General features: G+C 41.2%; 1 protein-coding gene across 2 annotated transcripts in view; it reads left to right on the forward strand.

Annotated features, from left to right (window-relative positions):
* The first annotated feature begins 719 nt into the window (after positions 1 to 719).
* LOC138757316 (vasculin-like) overlaps positions 720 to 22,081 on the forward strand; it is a 90,144-nt gene continuing 68,782 nt past the window's right edge. Inside the window, exons 1-3 of one of the 2 annotated variants that reach the window (XM_069924441.1) lie at positions 720 to 1,296; positions 4,753 to 4,920; positions 5,108 to 5,226. In XM_069924441.1, coding sequence (XP_069780542.1) covers positions 5,164 to 5,226 — 63 coding nt within the window. In that variant the 5' untranslated portion in view covers positions 720 to 1,296; positions 4,753 to 4,920; positions 5,108 to 5,163. The remainder of the gene's footprint in view (positions 1,297 to 4,752; positions 4,921 to 5,107; positions 5,227 to 22,081) is intronic. The other variant, XM_069924442.1, reaches the window with a different exon arrangement.

Below are 22,081 nucleotides of genomic sequence, written 5' to 3' on the forward strand. Positions count from 1 at the left end.
TAGCTCTGCAAAGTCATTGCACTAACCGCTACGTCAACTATGCTGCCCTACACGTTCGGACTTTATTCTCCTGGAATGTAGAAGGATTAGGGGAGATTTGATACAAAGCAGAGGATTTGGGTTAAGGGGTAAAAGGTTAGGTGAAACATTAGGGAACCTCTTCACACAGAGAGTGATGGGAGTGTCGGCTAAAGTGGTAAATGCGGGTTCAATTTTAACATTTAAGAATAATTTGGACAGGAACATAGATAGAATGGGTATGGAGGGCTATGGAATGCAGAAAAATAGTTCGGCACTGACGATAAGGGGCAAAGGGCCTATTTCTGTGCTGTAATATTCTATAGATGCTGCGTGATCTGCAGACTATCTCCAATACTTTTGTGTAATGCCACTACAACCTCAGCGTCTGCACACTCTGCTGTTGAACTCTGCCGGCCGTGCCACTCACTCTCCGTCCAGTATTCCCCCTCACTCATTCCCAGTGTTTTGCCCTATCATTATATCATCATTATATCCCGCATTCAGATCCACGGCCAGCCACCACAGGGAAGCGGAGCCAAGAACCCTTGTTGCTCTCGCGAGAACTGGAGCATGGGCTTGAAAACTATTTTCCAATTGGGTGACCCCCCTGGTTTGACGTCACTGACGGAAAGGTCAACCTGTAGAACAGCTTTTTCTTCAGCTTGCAGACCCCAGCGGTTCAAGAGAGAGCGATGAGGTGGCGTAGCAGCTGGCGCATTCACAACTCCACCCCCAGCTCTGCTCAGCTGCCTTCACCAGATGGAGGTTTCCACTTTGTCATCCTTGCGTTCCGAGATTGGTAGTGACGTCAGTCATGCGACAAGCAAGAACGTCATCACCCGATGCCCGAGGTCGCCCAACTTTACGGATTGTGAAGGCACTGGAAGAGTTTGAGGATTTAATTTAAAATCCAGAAGAAGCTTTGTTTGACCCCCTCTGCACCAGTATCTGCTGTCGTTGAGTTCTTGTTGTCCGTGTGTTTACGTCTCATTCTTCCCCCTCAGAATAGCATATTTCTTAAATCTTTTCATTCATTCCGCTTTCCAAATATTTACAAACGTGAAACACTTCCGAGGCCTAATTATCACTCCTTTGGGGGCAAAAATAGCGAAAAACACTTTTACTGTTGTTATTACCACTTAACTTGCTGCTGCCAAGTACTTGTCGGAACTTCCATGTGTTCAATCTGAAAATTTTCGAATTTCTTGTTAATTAGACCATATTATTGGTTCAGGTAACTCATCTTCACTATTATGCCGCGGGATATCTGCAGCAGTAAGTATAGCATTTTATTATTATTTTAAGCATTGAATGTTAAATAAATGGTCAAAAATTATGTAAATACTATTTGCTAAATATCAGGAGGAAAAGTATACGTCTGAAATGTATTAACGAATATCTAACATGGAGTTTTGAGGTCCAGATCAGTTTGGGAAATTTCGAATGATTCTAACCGATGCAGGGAATGTTTTTTGTGTGTGTGACTTTGTTCCAATAAATTGAAGCAATTAGGCTTCATGATTAAATGGGGAACTTTTGTTAGGCTAGTAGAATCTTACTATATCATTGCATTGGAATTTCTTGGCGTCTGTAAGTGTAAATCTAGCATTCAATTTATTATTTAACCTTTCTGACCAATATGATGAATTATTTGTATTTGAAAAGGATTGATGTGGTCTCGAACATCATTAAACTCTAGGACCTGAATTCATGTTTAGCATATCGTGGATGAGTCATTTAATTGGATGGAAACTTTTTGAAAGGGGCTGAATAATCTCAGTTTTGTTTCTATCAGATACATTTAATGTAAATATAGGAAATTCACACTAGTATATCAAATACATTTATTATGGAATGCATTTGTTATGGAACTGTGATTTTTGGCCTATCATTTTAATGCCAGACCAGAAAAAGGCTCATCTCACTTCACAACTCCTTTATTTTATCCTTGTATGTTATTTTCTTTAAAGTATTTATTTAGCTTTCTTTTGAATATGCTTCCATTACACTTTCAGCCAATGAGTTCCAGGCACCTACCACTCACTTTTGGGTAATGTTTTTTCTTCTATCTACAATAGATTTTTTCTTCTACAATTTATATTCTTCTATCCATTAACACTTTTTTGGTCCTTAAGGGTGAAATGCACTCCCTGCTCTGGGATTCTCATGATGCTTAAAAAAAATCTTTTTGTATCAAAACACACTTACCTCAGTGACATCTGTTCCAAGGAAAACAACTGTAGCCTATCCCATCTTTCATCAGAAATCAAAAGTTTTCTTCCTGGGTTTCATCCTTTTGTACACCCTTTATAGTAACACATTGACTTGGACTGTAATGCTCCTTCAATTCTGATTCATTTCAATTAAGGCCCTTCCATCATCAATGTGTACTGTGAAAAATAAAATATTGAATATAGAACTTGAAGGAATCCCATGGCTTTGAGGCCTTATTGCTGCTTTAAGTTCCATCAATCATGTCCCTGAGTTTTCTTGCATTTTGAGCCAATGTTTAAATCATTTTGGCACTACTTATTAGATTCTGGATTTCTACTTTCCTGAATAATCTGTCAGGATGGAATTTAAAATGCAATGTTAATATTATGTGTTCTCCATCAGTGGCTTTGTTGTTTCTTAAAAAAAAATCAGTCATTATTGTCTGTTGTAAATGTTGATGTTACAGTTACAGAGTTATAGTTATCAAATTGATAATCTTTCTTCTATTTTGCGCATAATCTAGTCCTCCAGCACCAGTTACATTGTCAAAATGAAGGTCAGAGCTGCAGCTCTTTCCTTCCTTGTTTCACTAAGGTACATTTTATTTGGGTTTGGTGATTTTAAAATTGTAAGGATGCAAGAGTCATTAGATGTTTATCTTACTGTGTTTCCTCATTAATATCAATGTCTTTCATATAATTTTGGCAAACACAATCAAAATGTTAAGTATTATGTTTGTCTGTCATTTCCAGACTTGGGTCTGTTGTTAACCTGGAATTTTGCTTGATTTTGCTTCCTTAAACTTTTTTTTGTCATGAACAGCGGGGCTAATTTTTTTGAAATTTAACTTCTGGACTGACTTTATGTCTAGGTCTTTTGTGCAGTGTTGGGCAAAATTTGCAATAAATTTTAGTTTCATTGCTACGTACTGCCTGTGTGATAGTAAGGTTTTAAAAATATTTGGATATCCTCAGAATTCACTTTAAAGATACTTAGTTGAAAAGGCAACAAGGAAATTTTAATCTGCCAAGTACTTAATGTTTGCTATAACACATGCTGAGAGTGGGAAATTGTCTTGCTCGTCACTGAGTACAAACAATTCATGAACTCTGCAAGGAGGGAAAAATGATTGGTATATCTATTTTCTAAACGGAAATTTAATACCAGGTGATGTTTGTAAGGAAGGGATTGTAATTTTTTTGGTGTTTCATCAGTTGATTCTGATTAGTCACACAATATTGTCAACTCTTACCAATCAGGAATAATTACAATAATATTTATATTTGGTAAGAAAGAAAACTGAAGTGCATTTAAGTTGAATTAATTATAAATCTGTTTTGAATTTTCAGAGAAAAATGTGTATACTATGTTATAATACTTATTTTTTTTCTGTCATGGAGGTATTTGTATTAGAAATTTGTGGCTATCTGACTTTTCAAGATAATTGTATTTAAAAATGCATGTTTTTAAAAATTTGTCTATTGGGAGCCTGGGCATCACTGACGTGGCCAGTGTTTACTGGTCTTTCATTGGCCTTGAAGGTGGTGATAATCTGCTACCTTGAACTGTGCAGTTTTTCTGGTGAATGTAAATTAACCTGTTATTAAATTGAAATTTTAAGCCATTTTTCAATAGATGAAATATAATTGTCAGTTAAACCCAGTCACTACATTTTTATTGCCACACTTGAGCTCCACAGCTAACTGCAGACTTGATCATGGTTTTAAGATCTAATGCCCTTTCATTGAATTTATTCACTTGCAGGGATTTTTTTTTTCTAACCTGTTCTCTTGGATTTATTATTTGGTATATTTTAAACATATGAATACTTTCCTCTTTCATATTTAATTAGAAACAATATCATTTTGAATGTGTGCATTAATTTGGTTTATCTTATGGTGTTGCATGCTTTAGATAAATATTTTCTGTGATGTATTGATTATAACTAAGGATTTTTAGGCTTTGATATAAATAAATATGTAACTCTCAGTGACATTGTCTGGAAATAAACAATTGAACTGTTTCTTATCAATTTTCCTTATAGTATGAATGCTAAATTTATCTTTTAGTTGAGAGGATAATTATCCATATCTATATTGTTTGATGCACATCAATATAAAATGCATGTGCTCATGTTTCTAGAGTTGTGAAGGGTGTCCGATGTTTCACCTTTTCCAAATTAGATAGAATAGGTTTTGGAAGTATAATATATGTGTGGGTCTTTCTTGTGTGTTTAGTAAAAGAATGAAACCAGTTTTATAAATAGCAGGGTAGCATGTTTATGAGGTGATATTGAGAGATCTTCATCTGTAAATTGTAGTCTGGTCATCAATGGTAATGCTATCTCATTTATTGTTTGTCTTAAGGTATGGAATAGCAGTATTTTCCTTCTAATAGACTTCCAGTGCAAAACTTGCTATTAAGCACATTTTCATGTTTTTTAAATAGAACTGAAATGCACTAAAATTCTCTGAAAAATATCTGAATTTAACATTATTTATATATGTGTTCCTATAGTTTTCAGAATTTTTGCCAGGTTCATACAGCAATAGATTCTGATGTGCATAAGACTAGAAAAATGAACCTTTGAATGACTCATGTTGTGCTGCAATGAAAAGAAGCAGAGTCTTATGGTGCTGTTGCTGGGAAGTTCACATTGTGGGATTCCTCCCTTTTTGGAGAAAGGTATGTTCATGAATCCTCAAATGCATTTTGAGCAAAACATTGCTTTTTATTAGTAATTAAAATTATAGAAATGTTTCGCAGCAAACATTAACTGTGTAAAATAAAGGCTCTTGTTTTAAGCTTTGTTCATTGGATAAGGGAGCCAACAAGCAAATTTTAAGTTAATAAATAGCTTTCACTTTTTCAGGGATTTGCCATGAGGTGTTGATACCTTATTTTAAAATTCTGAGACATAGGACCTAAATGGCGCAGCATGACTTTGCTCCAGCCTGGCTTAATTTTCCAACTCCACCTTCATCAACCAAGGTATTGCAACAAAATTGTTAATATTTGACAATGCTTGTACTCTTTTGGGCCTTTTTTCTTCTTATTGGTTTTGGTGGAAATAAGGTATTTTGCTTGCATATGCAGAGGATAGTCTTCCACCTTTATTGTGATAACATCTGTTTTTCCAGTTACCATGATTGATTGTATTAGATTGTTTTGCCAAAAAGTCAGATTTATCAAGCATCCATTTAATTATGATATGATGCATCTTAATTATGCAGAATATTTTCTGGATTTGTATTTGAGTAACAGATAATACAGCTCAATATAAATCAAAATAGTTTACACGTGTGCAAACAAGACCATAACCTTTCTAGATCAAAAGTTAGATTGACTAAATCTGCTTAAACTTTACTGGTTCTTTGCTAAAGAATTCCAAGTTGATCCCTTTCCTGAGACTCATTAATTTCCCTATCCCTTAATTTTCTTTACTTTCCAACATGGTAGCAGGTGAATTTTAAAATTTAATATGGATTAAAAAAAAAAATGTAATGTTAAACAAATGGCATTAACCATGAAACAATCAGTACAAAAAAAAGCTCATTTGTTTCAGGAAGGAAATCTGCTCCTTTTATCATGTTTAGCTTTTGTCTGACTTCAGATCTGAAGTCATGTTGTTAACTATAACCTGAAACGGCTGAGGTAGTCATTGAGTAATGTCAAAAACTGCTATGTTCAGACTTCAAAAACTGCTGACTACCACTATGTGATGGGTGGTTAGAGATTGATAATAAATGCTTGTCTTAAGAATGCTGTTCTCATCCAAACAACATGTATTAAAATTTCCTTTTAAAGTTTCATTAGTTTTGCATCTACAACATGGTCTAATAAATCTAAATAAATATTGTGTTATATATATATCTTGGGTTTTTTTAATTTTTTTTTAAAGATATATATTTTTTATTTTTTAAATTATACTAATAGTATTAATTCTTCACTCTTTATCGTGGGGGTGGGGAGGGGGGGTTTAGGGGTTAAAAATAGTTTATTTTTAGTCTTAGTTTTTAGTTGTTAGGGGGAGATGCCGAGATTGGTATTGTATTAACTATGTTACTTTGTACTTGTATAACTTTATTTTGTATTTTTTCTGTACGTGAATTACTTTCTTCATATGTTAAAATTAATAAATTTTCGAAAAGGAAAAAAAAAAAAGAAATATTGTTTATCAATCACCGTCCTGGTGGTTTTAAAGTGATGACATCTTTCAACAAACTACTGAGCAAGATGAAATAGGTTATCCTGTTAACTTTTCAAAACCTTGATTCTTGGCCTTTTCAGCTATGACCCTCTTTAGTTTCCCACTTCCATCATCATTGCAATTAAACTACGTTGAGCAGAGGCAATTTAAGTGTGAGAAGCCAGTGAAAAGAGTGCTTGCGTTGATTGCTTTTTGTCTTGGCTGAGAAGTAAAGGTTGAGTGAGTTGTGTTTGTTTGCCATATCAGTCTGTGCTCTTGTGATGCTCACAAGATTGATAAGATTTGATATTTTCATCTTTTCTGTCTAGCTAAGCTAGAAGTAATGCATTAAAAGATGGAATTACATAACCTTATCATAGGGGTGGGGACTGGTACTGTGGTAAGATGGTACTATGTAAGAACAGAACATTTCTTCAGGTCAAGACCTGCTGAAGACGACTGCATGGGTTGCTTAGTGCCTGGTATCTCTGGGTGAAATGTTGGGGGTGCGTGTTCCACTTACAGAATTGTAGTTGAACCATGTACTTGCATTACTAATCCTCAAAGTAAAATTTCTCTGCCTTTAATTATTAGCTCAGCTACTTGCCTAGGGTCGATTGATAATTGGAGTGGGTGGTATATGTTGTGATTTAGTTGGAGTGACTCTTCCTGTCCTTCCTTTTGATTCCTAATAATACCTTAATTTTTAATGTTCTCTCTATTAATTGGGTACTGAAGGCCATGTAATCAAGTGTTTTTCAAATTGTGGCCTGAGCTGCATGTGGTTCTTGTGTCCAGAGCAATTTCTTCCCCCACCCCAGTAACTTGGCATATTTCCCATTTGGTCCATTTTGTTTCACTGATTTTTAAAAAAAGTATTTCTTAATCCATTTTTAGCCATCAAAATTTAAGTTCCTTTGCTAAGACTCCTGCAGCATCATCTCCACAAAGGATGATTAATGTAAAAAAATTCTCATTTAGTAATTCTGTTGAATTAGAATTTTCTATTTTTTTTTCTCTCTAATCAGCTTCACTTCTCCTCTGTGCACATGCATATCATATGATTTTGGAATCCCTTTGTTACCTGCCTCTCTTATTCAAAACTCTTTAGTGTTTTTTTTTGTTGTTTTGGTTAACTTTCTGTAATTGGGTAGGTTTTCATTATATTTTACTGTCTGATATCTGTTAGTGAAATAGAGAAGAGAAAACATTTTTGTTTCCCTACTACTCTTCTTGGGGATGTTCCTAGAGTGTGACTGAAACATCTCCACTTTAAATGCTCCCATTGTTTAAAGAGTTTTGGCTACTAAACTTTGAATCCCGTTTACCCAGGTCAGATGAGTTCTGATCTCTTCAATTAACAATGTTTATCTTGGAGTGGTCTGTAATCTTCAGTGATTGTAAACCATATGATGTTCCCGCACTGTTACTTGGCTCACTTCCCAGAACCAAGTCCAGTAATATTTGTCCTGAAATACGTTGATTAAGAAAGTTCTCTTAAAGTCGCCTCTTTCCCTCCTTCCTTGCGTTATGGCTAGCTGTTTATATTCAGATAATTGAGTGAAATGTGAAAGCCTGCAGAAGCTGTGATTGTAGGAAAAAAAAAACAGAAATGCTGGAGGAACTCGGCTGGTCTTGCAGCAACGAAAGGAGGTAAAGATATATTACTGAATTTTTGGGCCCGAGTCCTCCTTCCTTGTCAGCATGGTGTTATTGTCATACAGGAGTGGTGGACACTTTGTATCTAAGAATACTTAGAATATATTCTAGCTTTAAAAAAAAAAAATCAGGTTATTGGAATAACATAGTAATTATTTATTGCACCTACAGTTCACCAGTCATGTTTAATATGCTTACCCATTCTTTTGCTTTATCAGGTTTGGTTGTATATGGCCACCCCCTTGTCAAACTAATTTAACTTTTTTTTTAATTCCCTCTCACTTCCAAAGCAAAACATATGCCCAATAAACCCTTCTGGGCATTTGATCCAAGGTTTTAAGGTGCAATTTGTTAAACCTTCTTTGGCCCCATCTCTCCAAAATTAGTCCTTGTGCTCTTGGATCCTCAAGGTCTATCCCTCCTGCACAATATTTTGAACTACATTTATGTACGCTCTCCTCCAATATCTGTATTTGCTCACTTTGCTGAACGCAATCTTGAGAATATAATTTATTTCAGTGTATCTTAAGCTATTCTCGTTTCTTTGAAACCTACCTTGTTTCTTTAAAACCTACCTGCAGGAGTTAATTTTGTTGCCAACCTATGTCTTTGTTATCAAAATGAACTAGAAAGAGGTTTCTTTACCTCTCTCTCCAGAGCTTTTTGCAGCCAAACTCAATAATATCCTTAACCTGGCAGAGGTGAGGAAGGAGGCAGCATATAGTTTTGGAATCACTTTGCAACTGCAGAAATTCTGCTATGTATCTTGAGCAATATCCTCAGTAACCATTGTTCTCTTCTCCCATATAGTTGAACATACCATGGTTTCAAAGATTTGGTTCTGGCTGTACTTGCCAGAAAAAAGCCTCTCTCCTGATGGTACCCTGATGTGAATCCCTTTCAGAAATTAAAATAACTTCAGGTGTATCCTGAAATAGCTGTTTGTTCTTTTTCTGTCACCTATTTTCACTTTGCTTCACTTTTATCTGTAGGGTCACACTACTTCCAAAAATTTGCTATCGATGAAATGTTCTTCCATGGGAGATGGACCGCAGTAATGCCGGCTCATGTGGGGCTCCAACAGCTCCAGCTGATGATGCTTCCTACACCAATGTTTGTCCAGGCACTGTTCCCAAGTGGCACAGAATTTGCATTGCTGTGGTCTGAGGTGCTCTGTCGTGCCTCCATGTGTGAGATTAAAATGCAAATAAAATTTTAAGTACTATTGAAGTAACATTACTTCTGGGAAATTATGCATTTAAATTTGTGGATCTCTTTATCCATACCTTTGAGCATCTTTCCATCAACTTTAATTTCCTTTTTTTCATAATCCAAGAGGGTCCTGTTGGATTATATTAATGAATGTCCATTTGGCTCCTCTTACACAAATCTGTTAAACAACAGAACAGACATACTGTAAATAAACGTAGAAGTTTAATATTTTTCAAAATCTTGTAAAATTTTGTTTTGTGCATAAATAAGTGGAACATTTATACTTATGGGTGTAACCTGAACCTTTTGTTCATAATACTTAATTCCTTTTAACCTTTCTGGTAGCAACTTCCTATTTACACCAGTAAGGTTTGATATATTGTGACCTTCATGATTGAGACATTGGGATAGAATTGATCCATATCTATCTGCAGTCAATGCCTGTTTATTGCTTGTTAAAGTTAGTGACTGAAACTTGGTTTCTTCAACTCAATAGAATTACTCCCTAGAACTCGAGTACAATCCACTACTGATAATGCATCCATTCTTCAAGGTCGCCGTGCAGCTTGATAGGATAGTTAAGATTTATGGGATGTTGGGGGATTAAGTTCAAGAGGTTGTGTTGCAACTCTACAATTCTCTGGTGAGCCCACACTTAGAGAATTATGTTCAGTCCTGGTCACTTCATTATAGGAAGGATGTGCAAGCTAAGGAGAGGGCGCAGAGGAGATTTACCAGGATGTTGTTTGGATTGGAAAATAAGTCTTTTGATGTTAATAGAGGTGGGACTTTTCAGAGGTTTGCAAGATTGAGAGGCATAGATAGGGTGGACAGCTAGCACCTGTTTCTCAGGACAGAAATAGCAAATGCCAGAGGACTCAAGTACAAAGCGAAGGGAGGGAAGTTTAGGGGAGACATCAGGCGTAAGCCTTTTTGCACAGAGTTGTGGGTGCCTGAAGTTCCTTGCCAGGGTTGGTGGTGGAGGCTGAAACATTAGGGGCATTTAAGAGACTTTTGGACAGTTGCATGGATGGAAGAAAGATAGAGGGTTACAGGATATGGAGGGTTATCTAGTACCTTAAGGAATATATGGATCAGCACAACATTGAGGGCTGAAGGGCCTGTGCTGTACTGTAGTATTCTATATTTTATAACTTAATTGACTGAGGATAGGTATTTTTTCTTTGGCTTGGCTTCGCGGACGAAGATTTATGGAGGGGGTAAATGTCCACGTCAGCTGCAGGCTCGTTTGTGGCTGACAAGTCCGATGCGGGACAGGCAGACACGGTTGCAGGGGAAAATTGGTTGGTTGGGTGTTGGGTTTTTCCTCCTTTGCCTTTTGTCAGTGAGGTGGGCTCTGCGGTCTTCAAAGGAGGTTGCTGCCCACCAAACTGTGAGGCGCCAAGATGCACGGTTTGAGGCGATATCAGCCCACTGGCGGTGGTCAATGTGGCAGGCACCAAGATATTTCTTTAGGCGGTCCTTGTACCTCTTCTTTGGTGCACCTCTGTCACGGTGGCCAGTGGAGAGCTCGCCATATAACACGATCTTGGGAAGGCGATGGTCCTCCATTCTGGAGACGTGACCCACCCAGCGCAGCTGGATCTTCAGCAGCGTGGACTCGATGCTGTTGACCTCTGCCATCTCGAGTACTTCGACGTTAGGGATGAAAGCGCTCCAATGAATGTTGAGGATGGAGCGGAGACAACGCTGGTGGAAGCGTTCTAGGAGCCGTAGGTGATGCCGGTAGAGGACCCATGATTCGGAGCCGAACAGGAGTGTGGGTATGACAACGGCTCTGTATACACTTATCTTTGAGGTTTTTCAGTTAGTTGTTTTTCCAGACTCTTTTGTGTAGTCTTCCAAAGGCGCTATTTGCCTTGGCGAGTCTGTTGTCTATCTCGTTGTCGATCCTTGCATCTGATGAAATGGTGCAGCCGAGATAGGTAAACTGGTTGACCGTTTTGAGTTTTGTGTGCCCGATGGAGATGTGGGGGGGCTGGTAGTCATGGTGGGGAGCTGGCTGATGGAGGACCTCAGTTTTCTTCAGGCTGACTTCCAGGCCAAACATTTTGGCAGTTTCTGCAAAACAGGATGTCAAGCGCTGAAGAGCTGGCTCTGAATGGGCAACTAAAGCGGCATCGTCTGCAAAGAGTAGTTTCTCTTGTATCTTGGTGTGAGCTTGCAGGCACCTCAGATTGAAGAGACTGCCATCCGTGCGGTACCGGATGTAGGTATACACCACATTTAAATGGCCATATTTAATACGTTTATTAGAATTTTGCTTTTTTTTTCAAAACGAAGCCAAATTCAGTTTGTTTTTCTTAATTGATTCATGTATTCCTTGTATTACTGAGATGTGTTAAATTATGGAGTCCAAGAGATTGTCCATCATTAAAGACATCAATTATTTGGTTTATTTCCCTCCATTTCTAGGATAAAGATGTTCAATTTTTAACTTACATGACTTAAGTAACAGAATTTAAAAGTTTGGCACTCCAATAGTTATAAATAATGGGCTAGCATCTCTGAAATGGCAAGTTAAAATTGTATCAGTGGAGTTAATGGACTAGTGGCAGAAAATTTTGGTTTTTCCAGTGAAACTTATGAAATACCATGTTCTCCTTTTTCACATTGTGCTCATTAATCCCAGAATCTAAACCAATGTTGATGCTTTCTATCTCAGAGTATATTCCTAATGTTACTGAAACCTCAGTCAAATAATTTCCTTTATCATTTAAAATCCAGAGAATATAACCATGGTGTTTGTGTTTTCTTTTAGCATTTTTAGCCATTGGTGTTGGAATAATTTTCATAAACCTTTACTGAAGCCAGAATAGCCACCTTGAGATTTCATAGTTAGAACTGTTTGCAGTACTCCAGATGTGATTTACTTGTGTCTTTGAATAGTATTGGCATAATTTTTATCCCCTTCTGGGCCAACACTTTGAATGAAAGGACCATTATTCCAATAGTCTTTTACAATTACTTTCTATTTCTATTCATGATATTTTAATGATTTATGTATTTGTATCCCCAAGTCTCTTTGGGGATGCTAGCTTTGCACCATTCAGAAAATATTCAATTTTTCTTTATTGGTTCAAGGTGGATGATGTCACTTAATTAAAAAAAAAATTTAGATGTACAACTTGGTAACAAGCGATTTCAACACACAAGTCCATGCTGCCCAATTCACACCCAATTAACCTACCCCCCGGTACGTTTCGAACCATGGGAGGAAACCAGAGCCCTTAGGGAAATCCCAGGCAGACATGGGGAGAGCGTACAAACTCCTTAAAGACAGCGTGGGATTCGAAGTCCTGTCCCGATCGCTGCTGCTGTAAAAAAATTGCTGCTGTCAACTGGGCCGATATGACTGAATTCATTTATCAGCTTTATCTTTAATTTATTGCCCCCACCTAATTTTTAGGATGTGGTCTTTCTTAGTATAATCAACCAAATTGTTTTTCTATCCCATTAATTTGTTTTTCAATGTTGTGAAGTTGTGGTCCTATTGCAGGTTCTTGTTCAATGCCACTGATTACATCTTGACAATTTGCATAGCAGTCCATTATCAATCCTGCTATTCAGCGAATTTGCCAGCCAGGTCAGAAATCTGCCTTCAGTCCTATGAGGTTGAATTTTATTTTCCACACTTTACCAAGAACCAACTGGACGTTACTCCCGTAAATGCTCCCTCGTCCAGTGGTTCTCAACGAGTGGGCCATGGCTCGATGGTGGGCTGCATTGTGCTTCCAAGTGTGTTTTTAAAAATGCAAAATAAAATTCTTTAAATCAGAACAAGATGTATTTGTTTCAGAGCTGCCTTTTACTTGAAAATGTTGCTCAGTCATTGCCACTTGTGTACCATGGTATGTTAGGACAGAAGCAAGGTGGGCCTTGGACAGAAGAAGGTTGTGAACCACCTTTATTTCATCAAAAAAAAAACTGGCGGACAGTAGAAATCCATAATGGTTCAATTTAATCGGTTAAATATGCTTAAGATATTCTATTAATGATAACTTTCTTGTAACATGTATTAGGTTCATGAGTCTAAAATTCTTTTTTAGTCTTGTGTTTCTTTGGAGTGAATAGGTGTAATTTTACAATCTATTGGATCAGTTTATAAATTAAGAAAGCTTTGGGGAAAGGTTCTGGGGGCCTCTCCAATGTTTTAATTCACTTTTTTTAAACCACTGGAAGGAAACTATCTGGTCTGGAGAACTGTGATTTAAATATTTTTTTTTTATATATGGTTTTTGATCCATGAATGAATGGATGGATTAAAAAGCTCTGTCCCAGAGGAGGTGATGTATTGAGTTCATTGAGTCCTAACAAAACTGAGTTTAAATGCACCACCTTTGGATTTTGTGCTGAGTGTCACTGGGAACACCATAATTATTGAGGCTGTATGCCAAGAAAATAGATCAGTACTATTTTCATTTAGTTAATGCTCAGTAAATACAATCATTTGTTGTGGCAAGCATGTGTAAGACTATAGAGCTACAGGAAATATGATGGACAATGGAATTACTCAACTAGTAGTGGCCATGGACTTCATAGGCAGTGTTGTGTAACATATGCAAGTATCTTGACCATGTCCCATTCAGAATCAGTAGGTTTTTTGAACTTGTGTCTTCAGGTTTCATATCTGAAACAATTTATGATTGATTTTGGTTGGTCCTGGTGACTTATCAACTGTCAAACTTTCTTTTGCACTTTTCTCTCTAACAGTTATTTTTTAAAAATAAAATTTATATTTTTAAATTTAGACATGCACCTCAGTAATAGGCTATTTCAGCCCAGAAACCCCTGCTTCCCAATTAACCTACAATCCCAGTACGTTTTGAATGGTGGGAGGAAACCCACCCAGATTCAGGGAAAGCATGCAACCTCTCAGACAGTGCGGGATTCAAACCCCAGTCCTGATTGCTGGTGCTGTAACAGCGTTACACTAACCACCATGCCAACCATGCTGCCCCTCCACGTGATCTCCAAGTATATCTATTCTGTATTTTGAAAAAAATAAATTTTTGGCCTGAATATGCCCTCTAAAAGTATTCCTGAAGAGTGTTACTCTTAATAAGTTGATTTTTCAACTCTTCATTATATCAAGCAAGCCTTGTTTTTGGCCTTCCAATTTTTTTTTGTTTCATGCATTTCTTTTTAAAATTTGCTTCTCTATTCAATAAATTCTTTACTTTGATTCATCCCTTTTATAGGAATATTCCTACTGTGTATTTTACCCTCCTACCTGAAGATTTCCACTGAGATCCATTAACTCATTTTGTTTTGATGTTCAGGTTGGTAGGATAATTGGATCTTGCAAATTGTTCCTTGTGTATGGGTAAATTGTTGCATCTAGAATAGTTGGGAATGTAGGGAGAATAGGCTATAGAGAAAAATATTGGGGATATGGGATTGTATGTGAGGTGATGCAAATGTGTAGATTTGAAAGACTTCTTGCATTGTAAATAAATATGGTTGTTAGCCACAGCACATCATTGCAAGAATTGCTCTGGGTACTGTCTTAGTTCCAATCATGTTCACCTGCTTCATTAACAATAGAAAGAAGTTGAAGTCAGAGAGATTGCAGAATACTCAAATCCATTACTGTATTGAAGGCATACAAGACCCCCCCCCCCCCCCCCCCATCCTCTGATCTTGAATGTGAAGATGACATTTTGGTGCTGCCATCTTGCATTGTACACTGAAATACAAACATAGGGGAAGCTTTAATCCGCACGATAATGACAGAAGCGCTTAAGGTACATGATTGCATACAAACTAAAAGTCGTAACATATGCTAAGGAGCATGGTATCAGAGTTGCAGCTAAAGGTTTTAGAGTGCTGCCTACAGCAAAAATGGTATGTGCCTGTAGAAAGCAAGAAAATTGGCTAAAAAGGTAAACATAACCTTTGTTGTTCAGCCCCATGTTGACCACAACTTGAGGAGTTTAAAAACTGGGTGATAAATGAAAGGGATTAGGGGAAATCCATTTCTCCTATGATGATTATTCATGAGGCCAGGAGATTAGAAGAACAAAGGCATCAGGATTTTGCAGGAACAGAAAAGGAAGGCATGGTTTATGAAAGGGTACAAAAATGTCCATGCACAAAAAATGTCAGTGGATTATGAAGGCAAAATACTAGAATTTCATAAGTCAGTAATAAATGCACAAAAAAAAGTTGTTTTGAATTGAGCTAAATAGGAAACATGGATGAAGTTCCAGTAACATTCAATGTACCATCCAACAAAACTGAGTGTTAAAGGAGCTAAAACAGTTGTAGTAAAAACCACTGGTCATGAAAAATGCACTATACTGTAGCTCTGCCCTGTTGTGCTGAAGGCACAAAACTGCCACCATTTGTAATATTTAGAAGAAAGACTCATCCCAAAGAAAAAAATACCATGTGGAATGTTTGTTCATATTCATCCAAAAGGCTGGATGGATGAAGCTGGAATAAATTTATGGTTACGGAAAATATAGTGAAAGCGTCTCGGTGGACACTTAAAATAAATAAATAAATAGATAATAAGATGAAAATAAATAAATCCTGCACTTCTGGTCTGGGATCAGCTCGGGTCACAGAACTGAAGCTGTTTATTTACTTGTGTGTGTATATATATATATATATATATATATATATATACTGTTATTCCTGGTGGTCTGATGAGCCAATCGCAGCCTTTAGAAGTTTGTACAAAAAAGACGCTCAAAAATAGCATGAGGCAACACTGGAACAAGTGGATGGGAGAAAAGGACTATGAACTAACACTGGCAGGGAGAGTGAAATATCCCACCACTACACAGATGTGTGAGTAGGTGAAGACATCTTGGGAAAATGTAAGAGCTGGAACTATCGCTAAGGCTTTTAAGAAGTGTGGAATAAGTAATGCCCTTGATGGCACTGAAGACAATGCATTATTTGAAGACCGTGATACCAACAGTAGTGATGATGAGTTTTTGGGCTTTGATAGTGATGATGTTGATGAATGTTCAGGCTTTGAAGATGATCAAAGTTTTTGATGTTTCCCAAGCCTTTTATGTTTTTGTTTATGATAATGTCGTAAGCCCAGAGGACTAAAAAAACCCCAGCAGCAACAGAAATTCATCAAGACAATGGTTACTGAAACAAAAATGTCTTTAATTTTCTTCAAACATAATAATATTTATTATATCATGGTGTCATGGTGTCATGGTGGGGAGCTGGCCGCCAGCACCCCACCATGACGGCCAGCTCCCCACCATGACGGCCAGCTCCCCACCATGACGGCCAGCTCCCCACCATGACGGCCAGCTCCCCACCATGACGGCCAGCTCCCCACCATGACGGCCAGCTCCCCACCATGACGGCCAGCTCCCCACCATGACGGCCAGCTCCCCACCATGACGGCCAGCTCCCCACCATGACGGCCAGCTCCCCACCATGACGGCCAGCTCCCCACCATGACGGCCAGCTCCCCACCATGACGGCCAGCTCCCCACCATGACGGCCAGCTCCCCACCATGACGGCCAGCTCCCCACCATGACGGCCAGCTCCCCACCATGACGGCCAGCTCCCCACCATGACGGCCAGCTCCCCACCATGACGGCCAGCTCCCCACCATGACGGCCAGCTCCCCACCATGACGGCCAGCTCCCCACCATGACGGCCAGCTCCCCACCATGACGGCCAGCTCCCCACCATGACGGCCAGCTCCCCACCATGACGGCCAGCTCCCCACCATGACGGCCAGCTCCCCACCATGACGGCCAGCTCCCCACCATGACGGCCAGCTCCCCACCATGACGGCCAGCTCCCCACCATGACGGCCAGCTCCCCACCATGACGGCCAGCTCCCCACCATGACGGCCAGCTCCCCACCATGACGGCCAGCTCCCCACCATGACGGCCAGCTCCCCACCATGACGGCCAGCTCCCCACCATGACGGCCAGCTCCCCACCATGACGGCCAGCTCCCCACCATGACGGCCAGCTCCCCACCATGACGGCCAGCTCCCCACCATGACGGCCAGCTCCCCACCATGACGGCCAGCTCCCCACCATGACGGCCAGCTCCCCACCATGACGGCCAGCTCCCCACCATGACGGCCAGCTCCCCACCATGACGGCCAGCTCCCCACCATGACGGCCAGCTCCCCACCATGACGGCCAGCTCCCCACCATGACGGCCAGCTCCCCACCATGACGGCCAGCTCCCCACCATGACGGCCAGCTCCCCACCATGACGGCCAGCTCCCCACCATGACGGCCAGCTCCCCACCATGACGGCCAGCTCCCCACCATGACGGCCAGCTCCCCACCATGACGGCCAGCTCCCCACCATGACGGCCAGCTCCCCACCATGACGGCCAGCTCCCCACCATGACGGCCAGCTCCCCACCATGACGGCCAGCTCCCCACCATGACGGCCAGCTCCCCACCATGACGGCCAGCTCCCCACCATGACGGCCAGCTCCCCACCATGACGGCCAGCTCCCCACCATGACGGCCAGCTCCCCACCATGACGGCCAGCTCCCCACCATGACGGCCAGCTCCCCACCATGACGGCCAGCTCCCCACCATGACGGCCAGCTCCCCACCATGACGGCCAGCTCCCCACCATGACGGCCAGCTCCCCACCATGACGGCCAGCTCCCCACCATGACGGCCAGCTCCCCACCATGACGGCCAGCTCCCCACCATGACGGCCAGCTCCCCACCATGACGGCCAGCTCCCCACCATGACGGCCAGCTCCCCACCATGACGGCCAGCTCCCCACCATGACGGCCAGCTCCCCACCATGACGGCCAGCTCCCCACCATGACGGCCAGCTCCCCACCATGACGGCCAGCTCCCCACCATGACGGCCAGCTCCCCACCATGACGGCCAGCTCCCCACCATGACGGCCAGCTCCCCACCATGACGGCCAGCTCCCCACCATGACGGCCAGCTCCCCACCATGACGGCCAGCTCCCCACCATGACGGCCAGCTCCCCACCATGACGGCCAGCTCCCCACCATGACGGCCAGCTCCCCACCATGACGGCCAGCTCCCCACCATGACGGCCAGCTCCCCACCATGACGGCCAGCTCCCCACCATGACGGCCAGCTCCCCACCATGACGGCCAGCTCCCCACCATGACGGCCAGCTCCCCACCATGACGGCCAGCTCCCCACCATGACGGCCAGCTCCCCACCATGACGGCCAGCTCCCCACCATGACGGCCAGCTCCCCACCATGACGGCCAGCTCCCCACCATGACGGCCAGCTCCCCACCATGACGGCCAGCTCCCCACCATGACGGCCAGCTCCCCACCATGACGGCCAGCTCCCCACCATGACGGCCAGCTCCCCACCATGACGGCCAGCTCCCCACCATGACGGCCAGCTCCCCACCATGACGGCCAGCTCCCCACCATGACGGCCAGCTCCCCACCATGACGGCCAGCTCCCCACCATGACGGCCAGCTCCCCACCATGACGGCCAGCTCCCCACCATGACGGCCAGCTCCCCACCATGACGGCCAGCTCCCCACCATGACGGCCAGCTCCCCACCATGACGGCCAGCTCCCCACCATGACGGCCAGCTCCCCACCATGACGGCCAGCTCCCCACCATGACGGCCAGCTCCCCACCATGACGGCCAGCTCCCCACCATCTCCATCGGGCACACAAAACTCAAAAAGGTCAACTAGTTTACCTATCTCTGCTGCACCATTTCATCGAATGCAAGGATCGACAACGAGATAGACAACAGACTCGCCAAGGCAAATAGTGCCTTTGGAAGACTACACAAAAGAGTCTGGAAAAACAACCAACTGAAAAACCTCAAAGATTAGCGTATACAGAGCCGTTGTCATACCCACACTCCTGTTCGGCTCCGAATCATGGGTCCTCTACCAGCATCTAGAACGCTTCCACCAGCGTTGACTCTGCTCCATCCTCAACATTCATTGGAGCAACTTCATCTCCAACATCGAAGTACTCGAGATGGCAGAGGCCAACAGCATTGAATCCACGCTGCTGAAGATCCAACTGCGCTGGGTAGGTCACGTCTCCAGAATGGAGGACCATCGCCTTCCCAAGATCGTGTTGTATGGCGAGCTCTCCACTGGCCACCGAGACAGAGGTGCACCAAAGAAGAGGTACAAGGACTGCCTAAAGAAATCTCTTGGTGCCTGCCACATTGACCACCGCCAGTGGGCTGATATCGCCTCAAACCGTGCATCTTGGCGCCTCACAGTTCAACGGGCAGCAACCTCCTTTGAAGAAGACCGCAGAGCCCACCTCACTGACAAAAGGCAAAGGAGGAAAAACCCAACTCCCAAACCCAACCAACCAATTTTCCCTTGCAACCGCTGTAACCGCATCGGACTTGTCAGTCACAACCGAGCCTGCAGCTGACGTGGACATTACCCCTCCATAAATCTTCATCCGCGAAGCCAAGCCAAAGATACTGTGCACAGAATTTAACATTAATGATCTTCACCAGGCTTTGGTGCTTTATCTTAAATTGTTACTGCAAAGTAAGTTCTTTGTTGGTTTCAGAGAGACAGATTTGTTGTTCATTGGACGCACACAAACTGACCAGCTACTTCAGTGTCTTTCTGAAGAAACTTGCCCCCTCATGGGTCTTCCAGGTTACCACAGAGCTCTTTTTCTCCTATTTCAGGAGAAACACGTTAACCAGCCACATCCTCTTGAAATTGATTGTAAGTGTTTAGAATAGGCTGAACTCAGAATTCAAAACCTTCCTTTAAATGGGGTGGGTCTTATAGCTGGTCTGCAAAACTTGCAGTTTCCAAAACCAACTCCTGCTGTAAACTGTCTGTCAAACTACATGATCCCTCTTCGACAGCAAACTTCAACCAGACTTTGATGGCTGGCACGTCAAAAGACTATTCAATTTCCGAGCCTGGACATCTGTGCCTTTTAAAGAAAATAGACCATTTCCAATTCACAACATCAGTCCAATTAACACCTGCTTGTGAAACTTCCAAAGCACTCTTCAAAGTCACTGTAGACATGGAGTTTCTGGCATTTCAAATGAGATGTCTCTTGTGAAATGTTAATGTTGCTTGCAAAATGTAAATGGTGATGTCTGTTTGTGAAGTGTACCTAAAGGAATACCTAACCCCAACCCCCCATGCATACAATGTAACCTTGCCCCTTAAGATGTATTTTATTCCATAATTGTATTAGCTTATTCCATGACAATAGTTACTTGTTTTAATGTTCTCTTATAAATGATTTTCTCTTGTTAATTACAGCAGTATTATTAAAATAATTTTTTTACCATGCTTTGTCTGTTTTACGTGTAAATACATTAAAACAATTTTTTTCCTAAAATTTACCACTAAAATGGCGAGGTGGGGGGGTGGGGGGGGGGGGGAGTCCTTGTACTCTGTCAAATGCAGTAGTTAATACCTGCACGTAGATTCATATAGCCAGCATTTTGGCATGGTGGAGGGTAACATTTGTAGCACATTTCTCCATCTAGAAATGATCTTGATGTTTAGTGGTGTTATTGCTGCTGTGTCCCTTACAATCAACATCCTAAGCTTCATCATTGACCAGACAATCATCTGGATAAATACTATGGCTGGAATTTGGTATCATGTGATGAGTGGCTTGCTTCTTGACTCTGCATTGGAGTGTGAAGGGATGTTCTCTGCTTCTCGATGTCCTCCATCAACTCAACATGTTCAACATCATTCAGGACAAAATAGCTTGTGATAGCCACCCTATCCCAATTCCTTTTGCTTCCTGCACAGCCGATGCACTCTGCTGTTCCATCACAAAGACCTCCTAGTTGAATAAAATCATCCAGATATGCCACAGTGATGAGATGCCTGTTATTGAATTTCTCTTGAATTTTTGAATGTGAGACCAGCCCTCGCTCTGATAGTTTAATTGTGTTCACATTTCAGTTATAGTTATTCCTTGTTCACTGTTGCATGTCTTTCAACAGTGACTTAGATTACTTTTTTCCAAATATTTGCTGTTTTTGCGATCCCTTTTACATTCTTTACAGATTGAAAATGTAATAAAACCAAAATCCTCAATCAAATTGTTGAGTTTTTGAACTTAATATTAAATCCAGAGGGTTGCAAAGTGCTCAGACAGATGGAGAGGTGATGTTCTCTCAGTCCAATGTCAGGTTTTGTTATATGAAAACAGGAGACCATGGACAGATTGGGAGTGAGATGGAGAATTAAAGTGGTTTTCCATTTAGATGATTTACATTTTTCTGATCCATTCTATGTTGTGGTAGAGAATGTTAATGTTGCTGTTTTTTTTATATACAAAATGTTTCTTTTTAAAAAAAAATCCAAAATTAATAGAATGTGTCCTGAAAGTTCACTACAACATTTGTCCTCTTTAAAATGTTACACACCTTGATCCCTGACATTTTCTGTTTACCAAAGAAGGAAACCAAGATAAAAGCAGAAAATGTTTGAAATGCGCAACAGGTCAGGCAACATTTTTTTTTTGTTTCTTATAGGCCCAGAAGCGAAATGATTAAGTTACTCGAACAGCAACCAGAATTGTGGGACATTTTTACAAGAATTTGAATCCCACCAGTACAGAAAAGATATTTAAAGTAATTAAATAAAAGGAAATTGCTAGTTTTGTTCATCTTAAAAGTGAAAACATCTAGGGATAATGTTGTGGTGCAGCAGCAAGCTGCCTCCCAGCTCCAATGACCTGGGTTCAATCTTGGCCCTTTGTCTGGAATTAGCTTCCATATGTCAAAGACTTGCTGACTGGTTAATTAGATAATGTTAATA

The sequence above is a fragment of the Narcine bancroftii genome, chromosome 3 (assembly GCF_036971445.1).
Source record: "Narcine bancroftii isolate sNarBan1 chromosome 3, sNarBan1.hap1, whole genome shotgun sequence".
NCBI classification, from domain to species: domain Eukaryota; kingdom Metazoa; phylum Chordata; class Chondrichthyes; order Torpediniformes; family Narcinidae; genus Narcine; species Narcine bancroftii.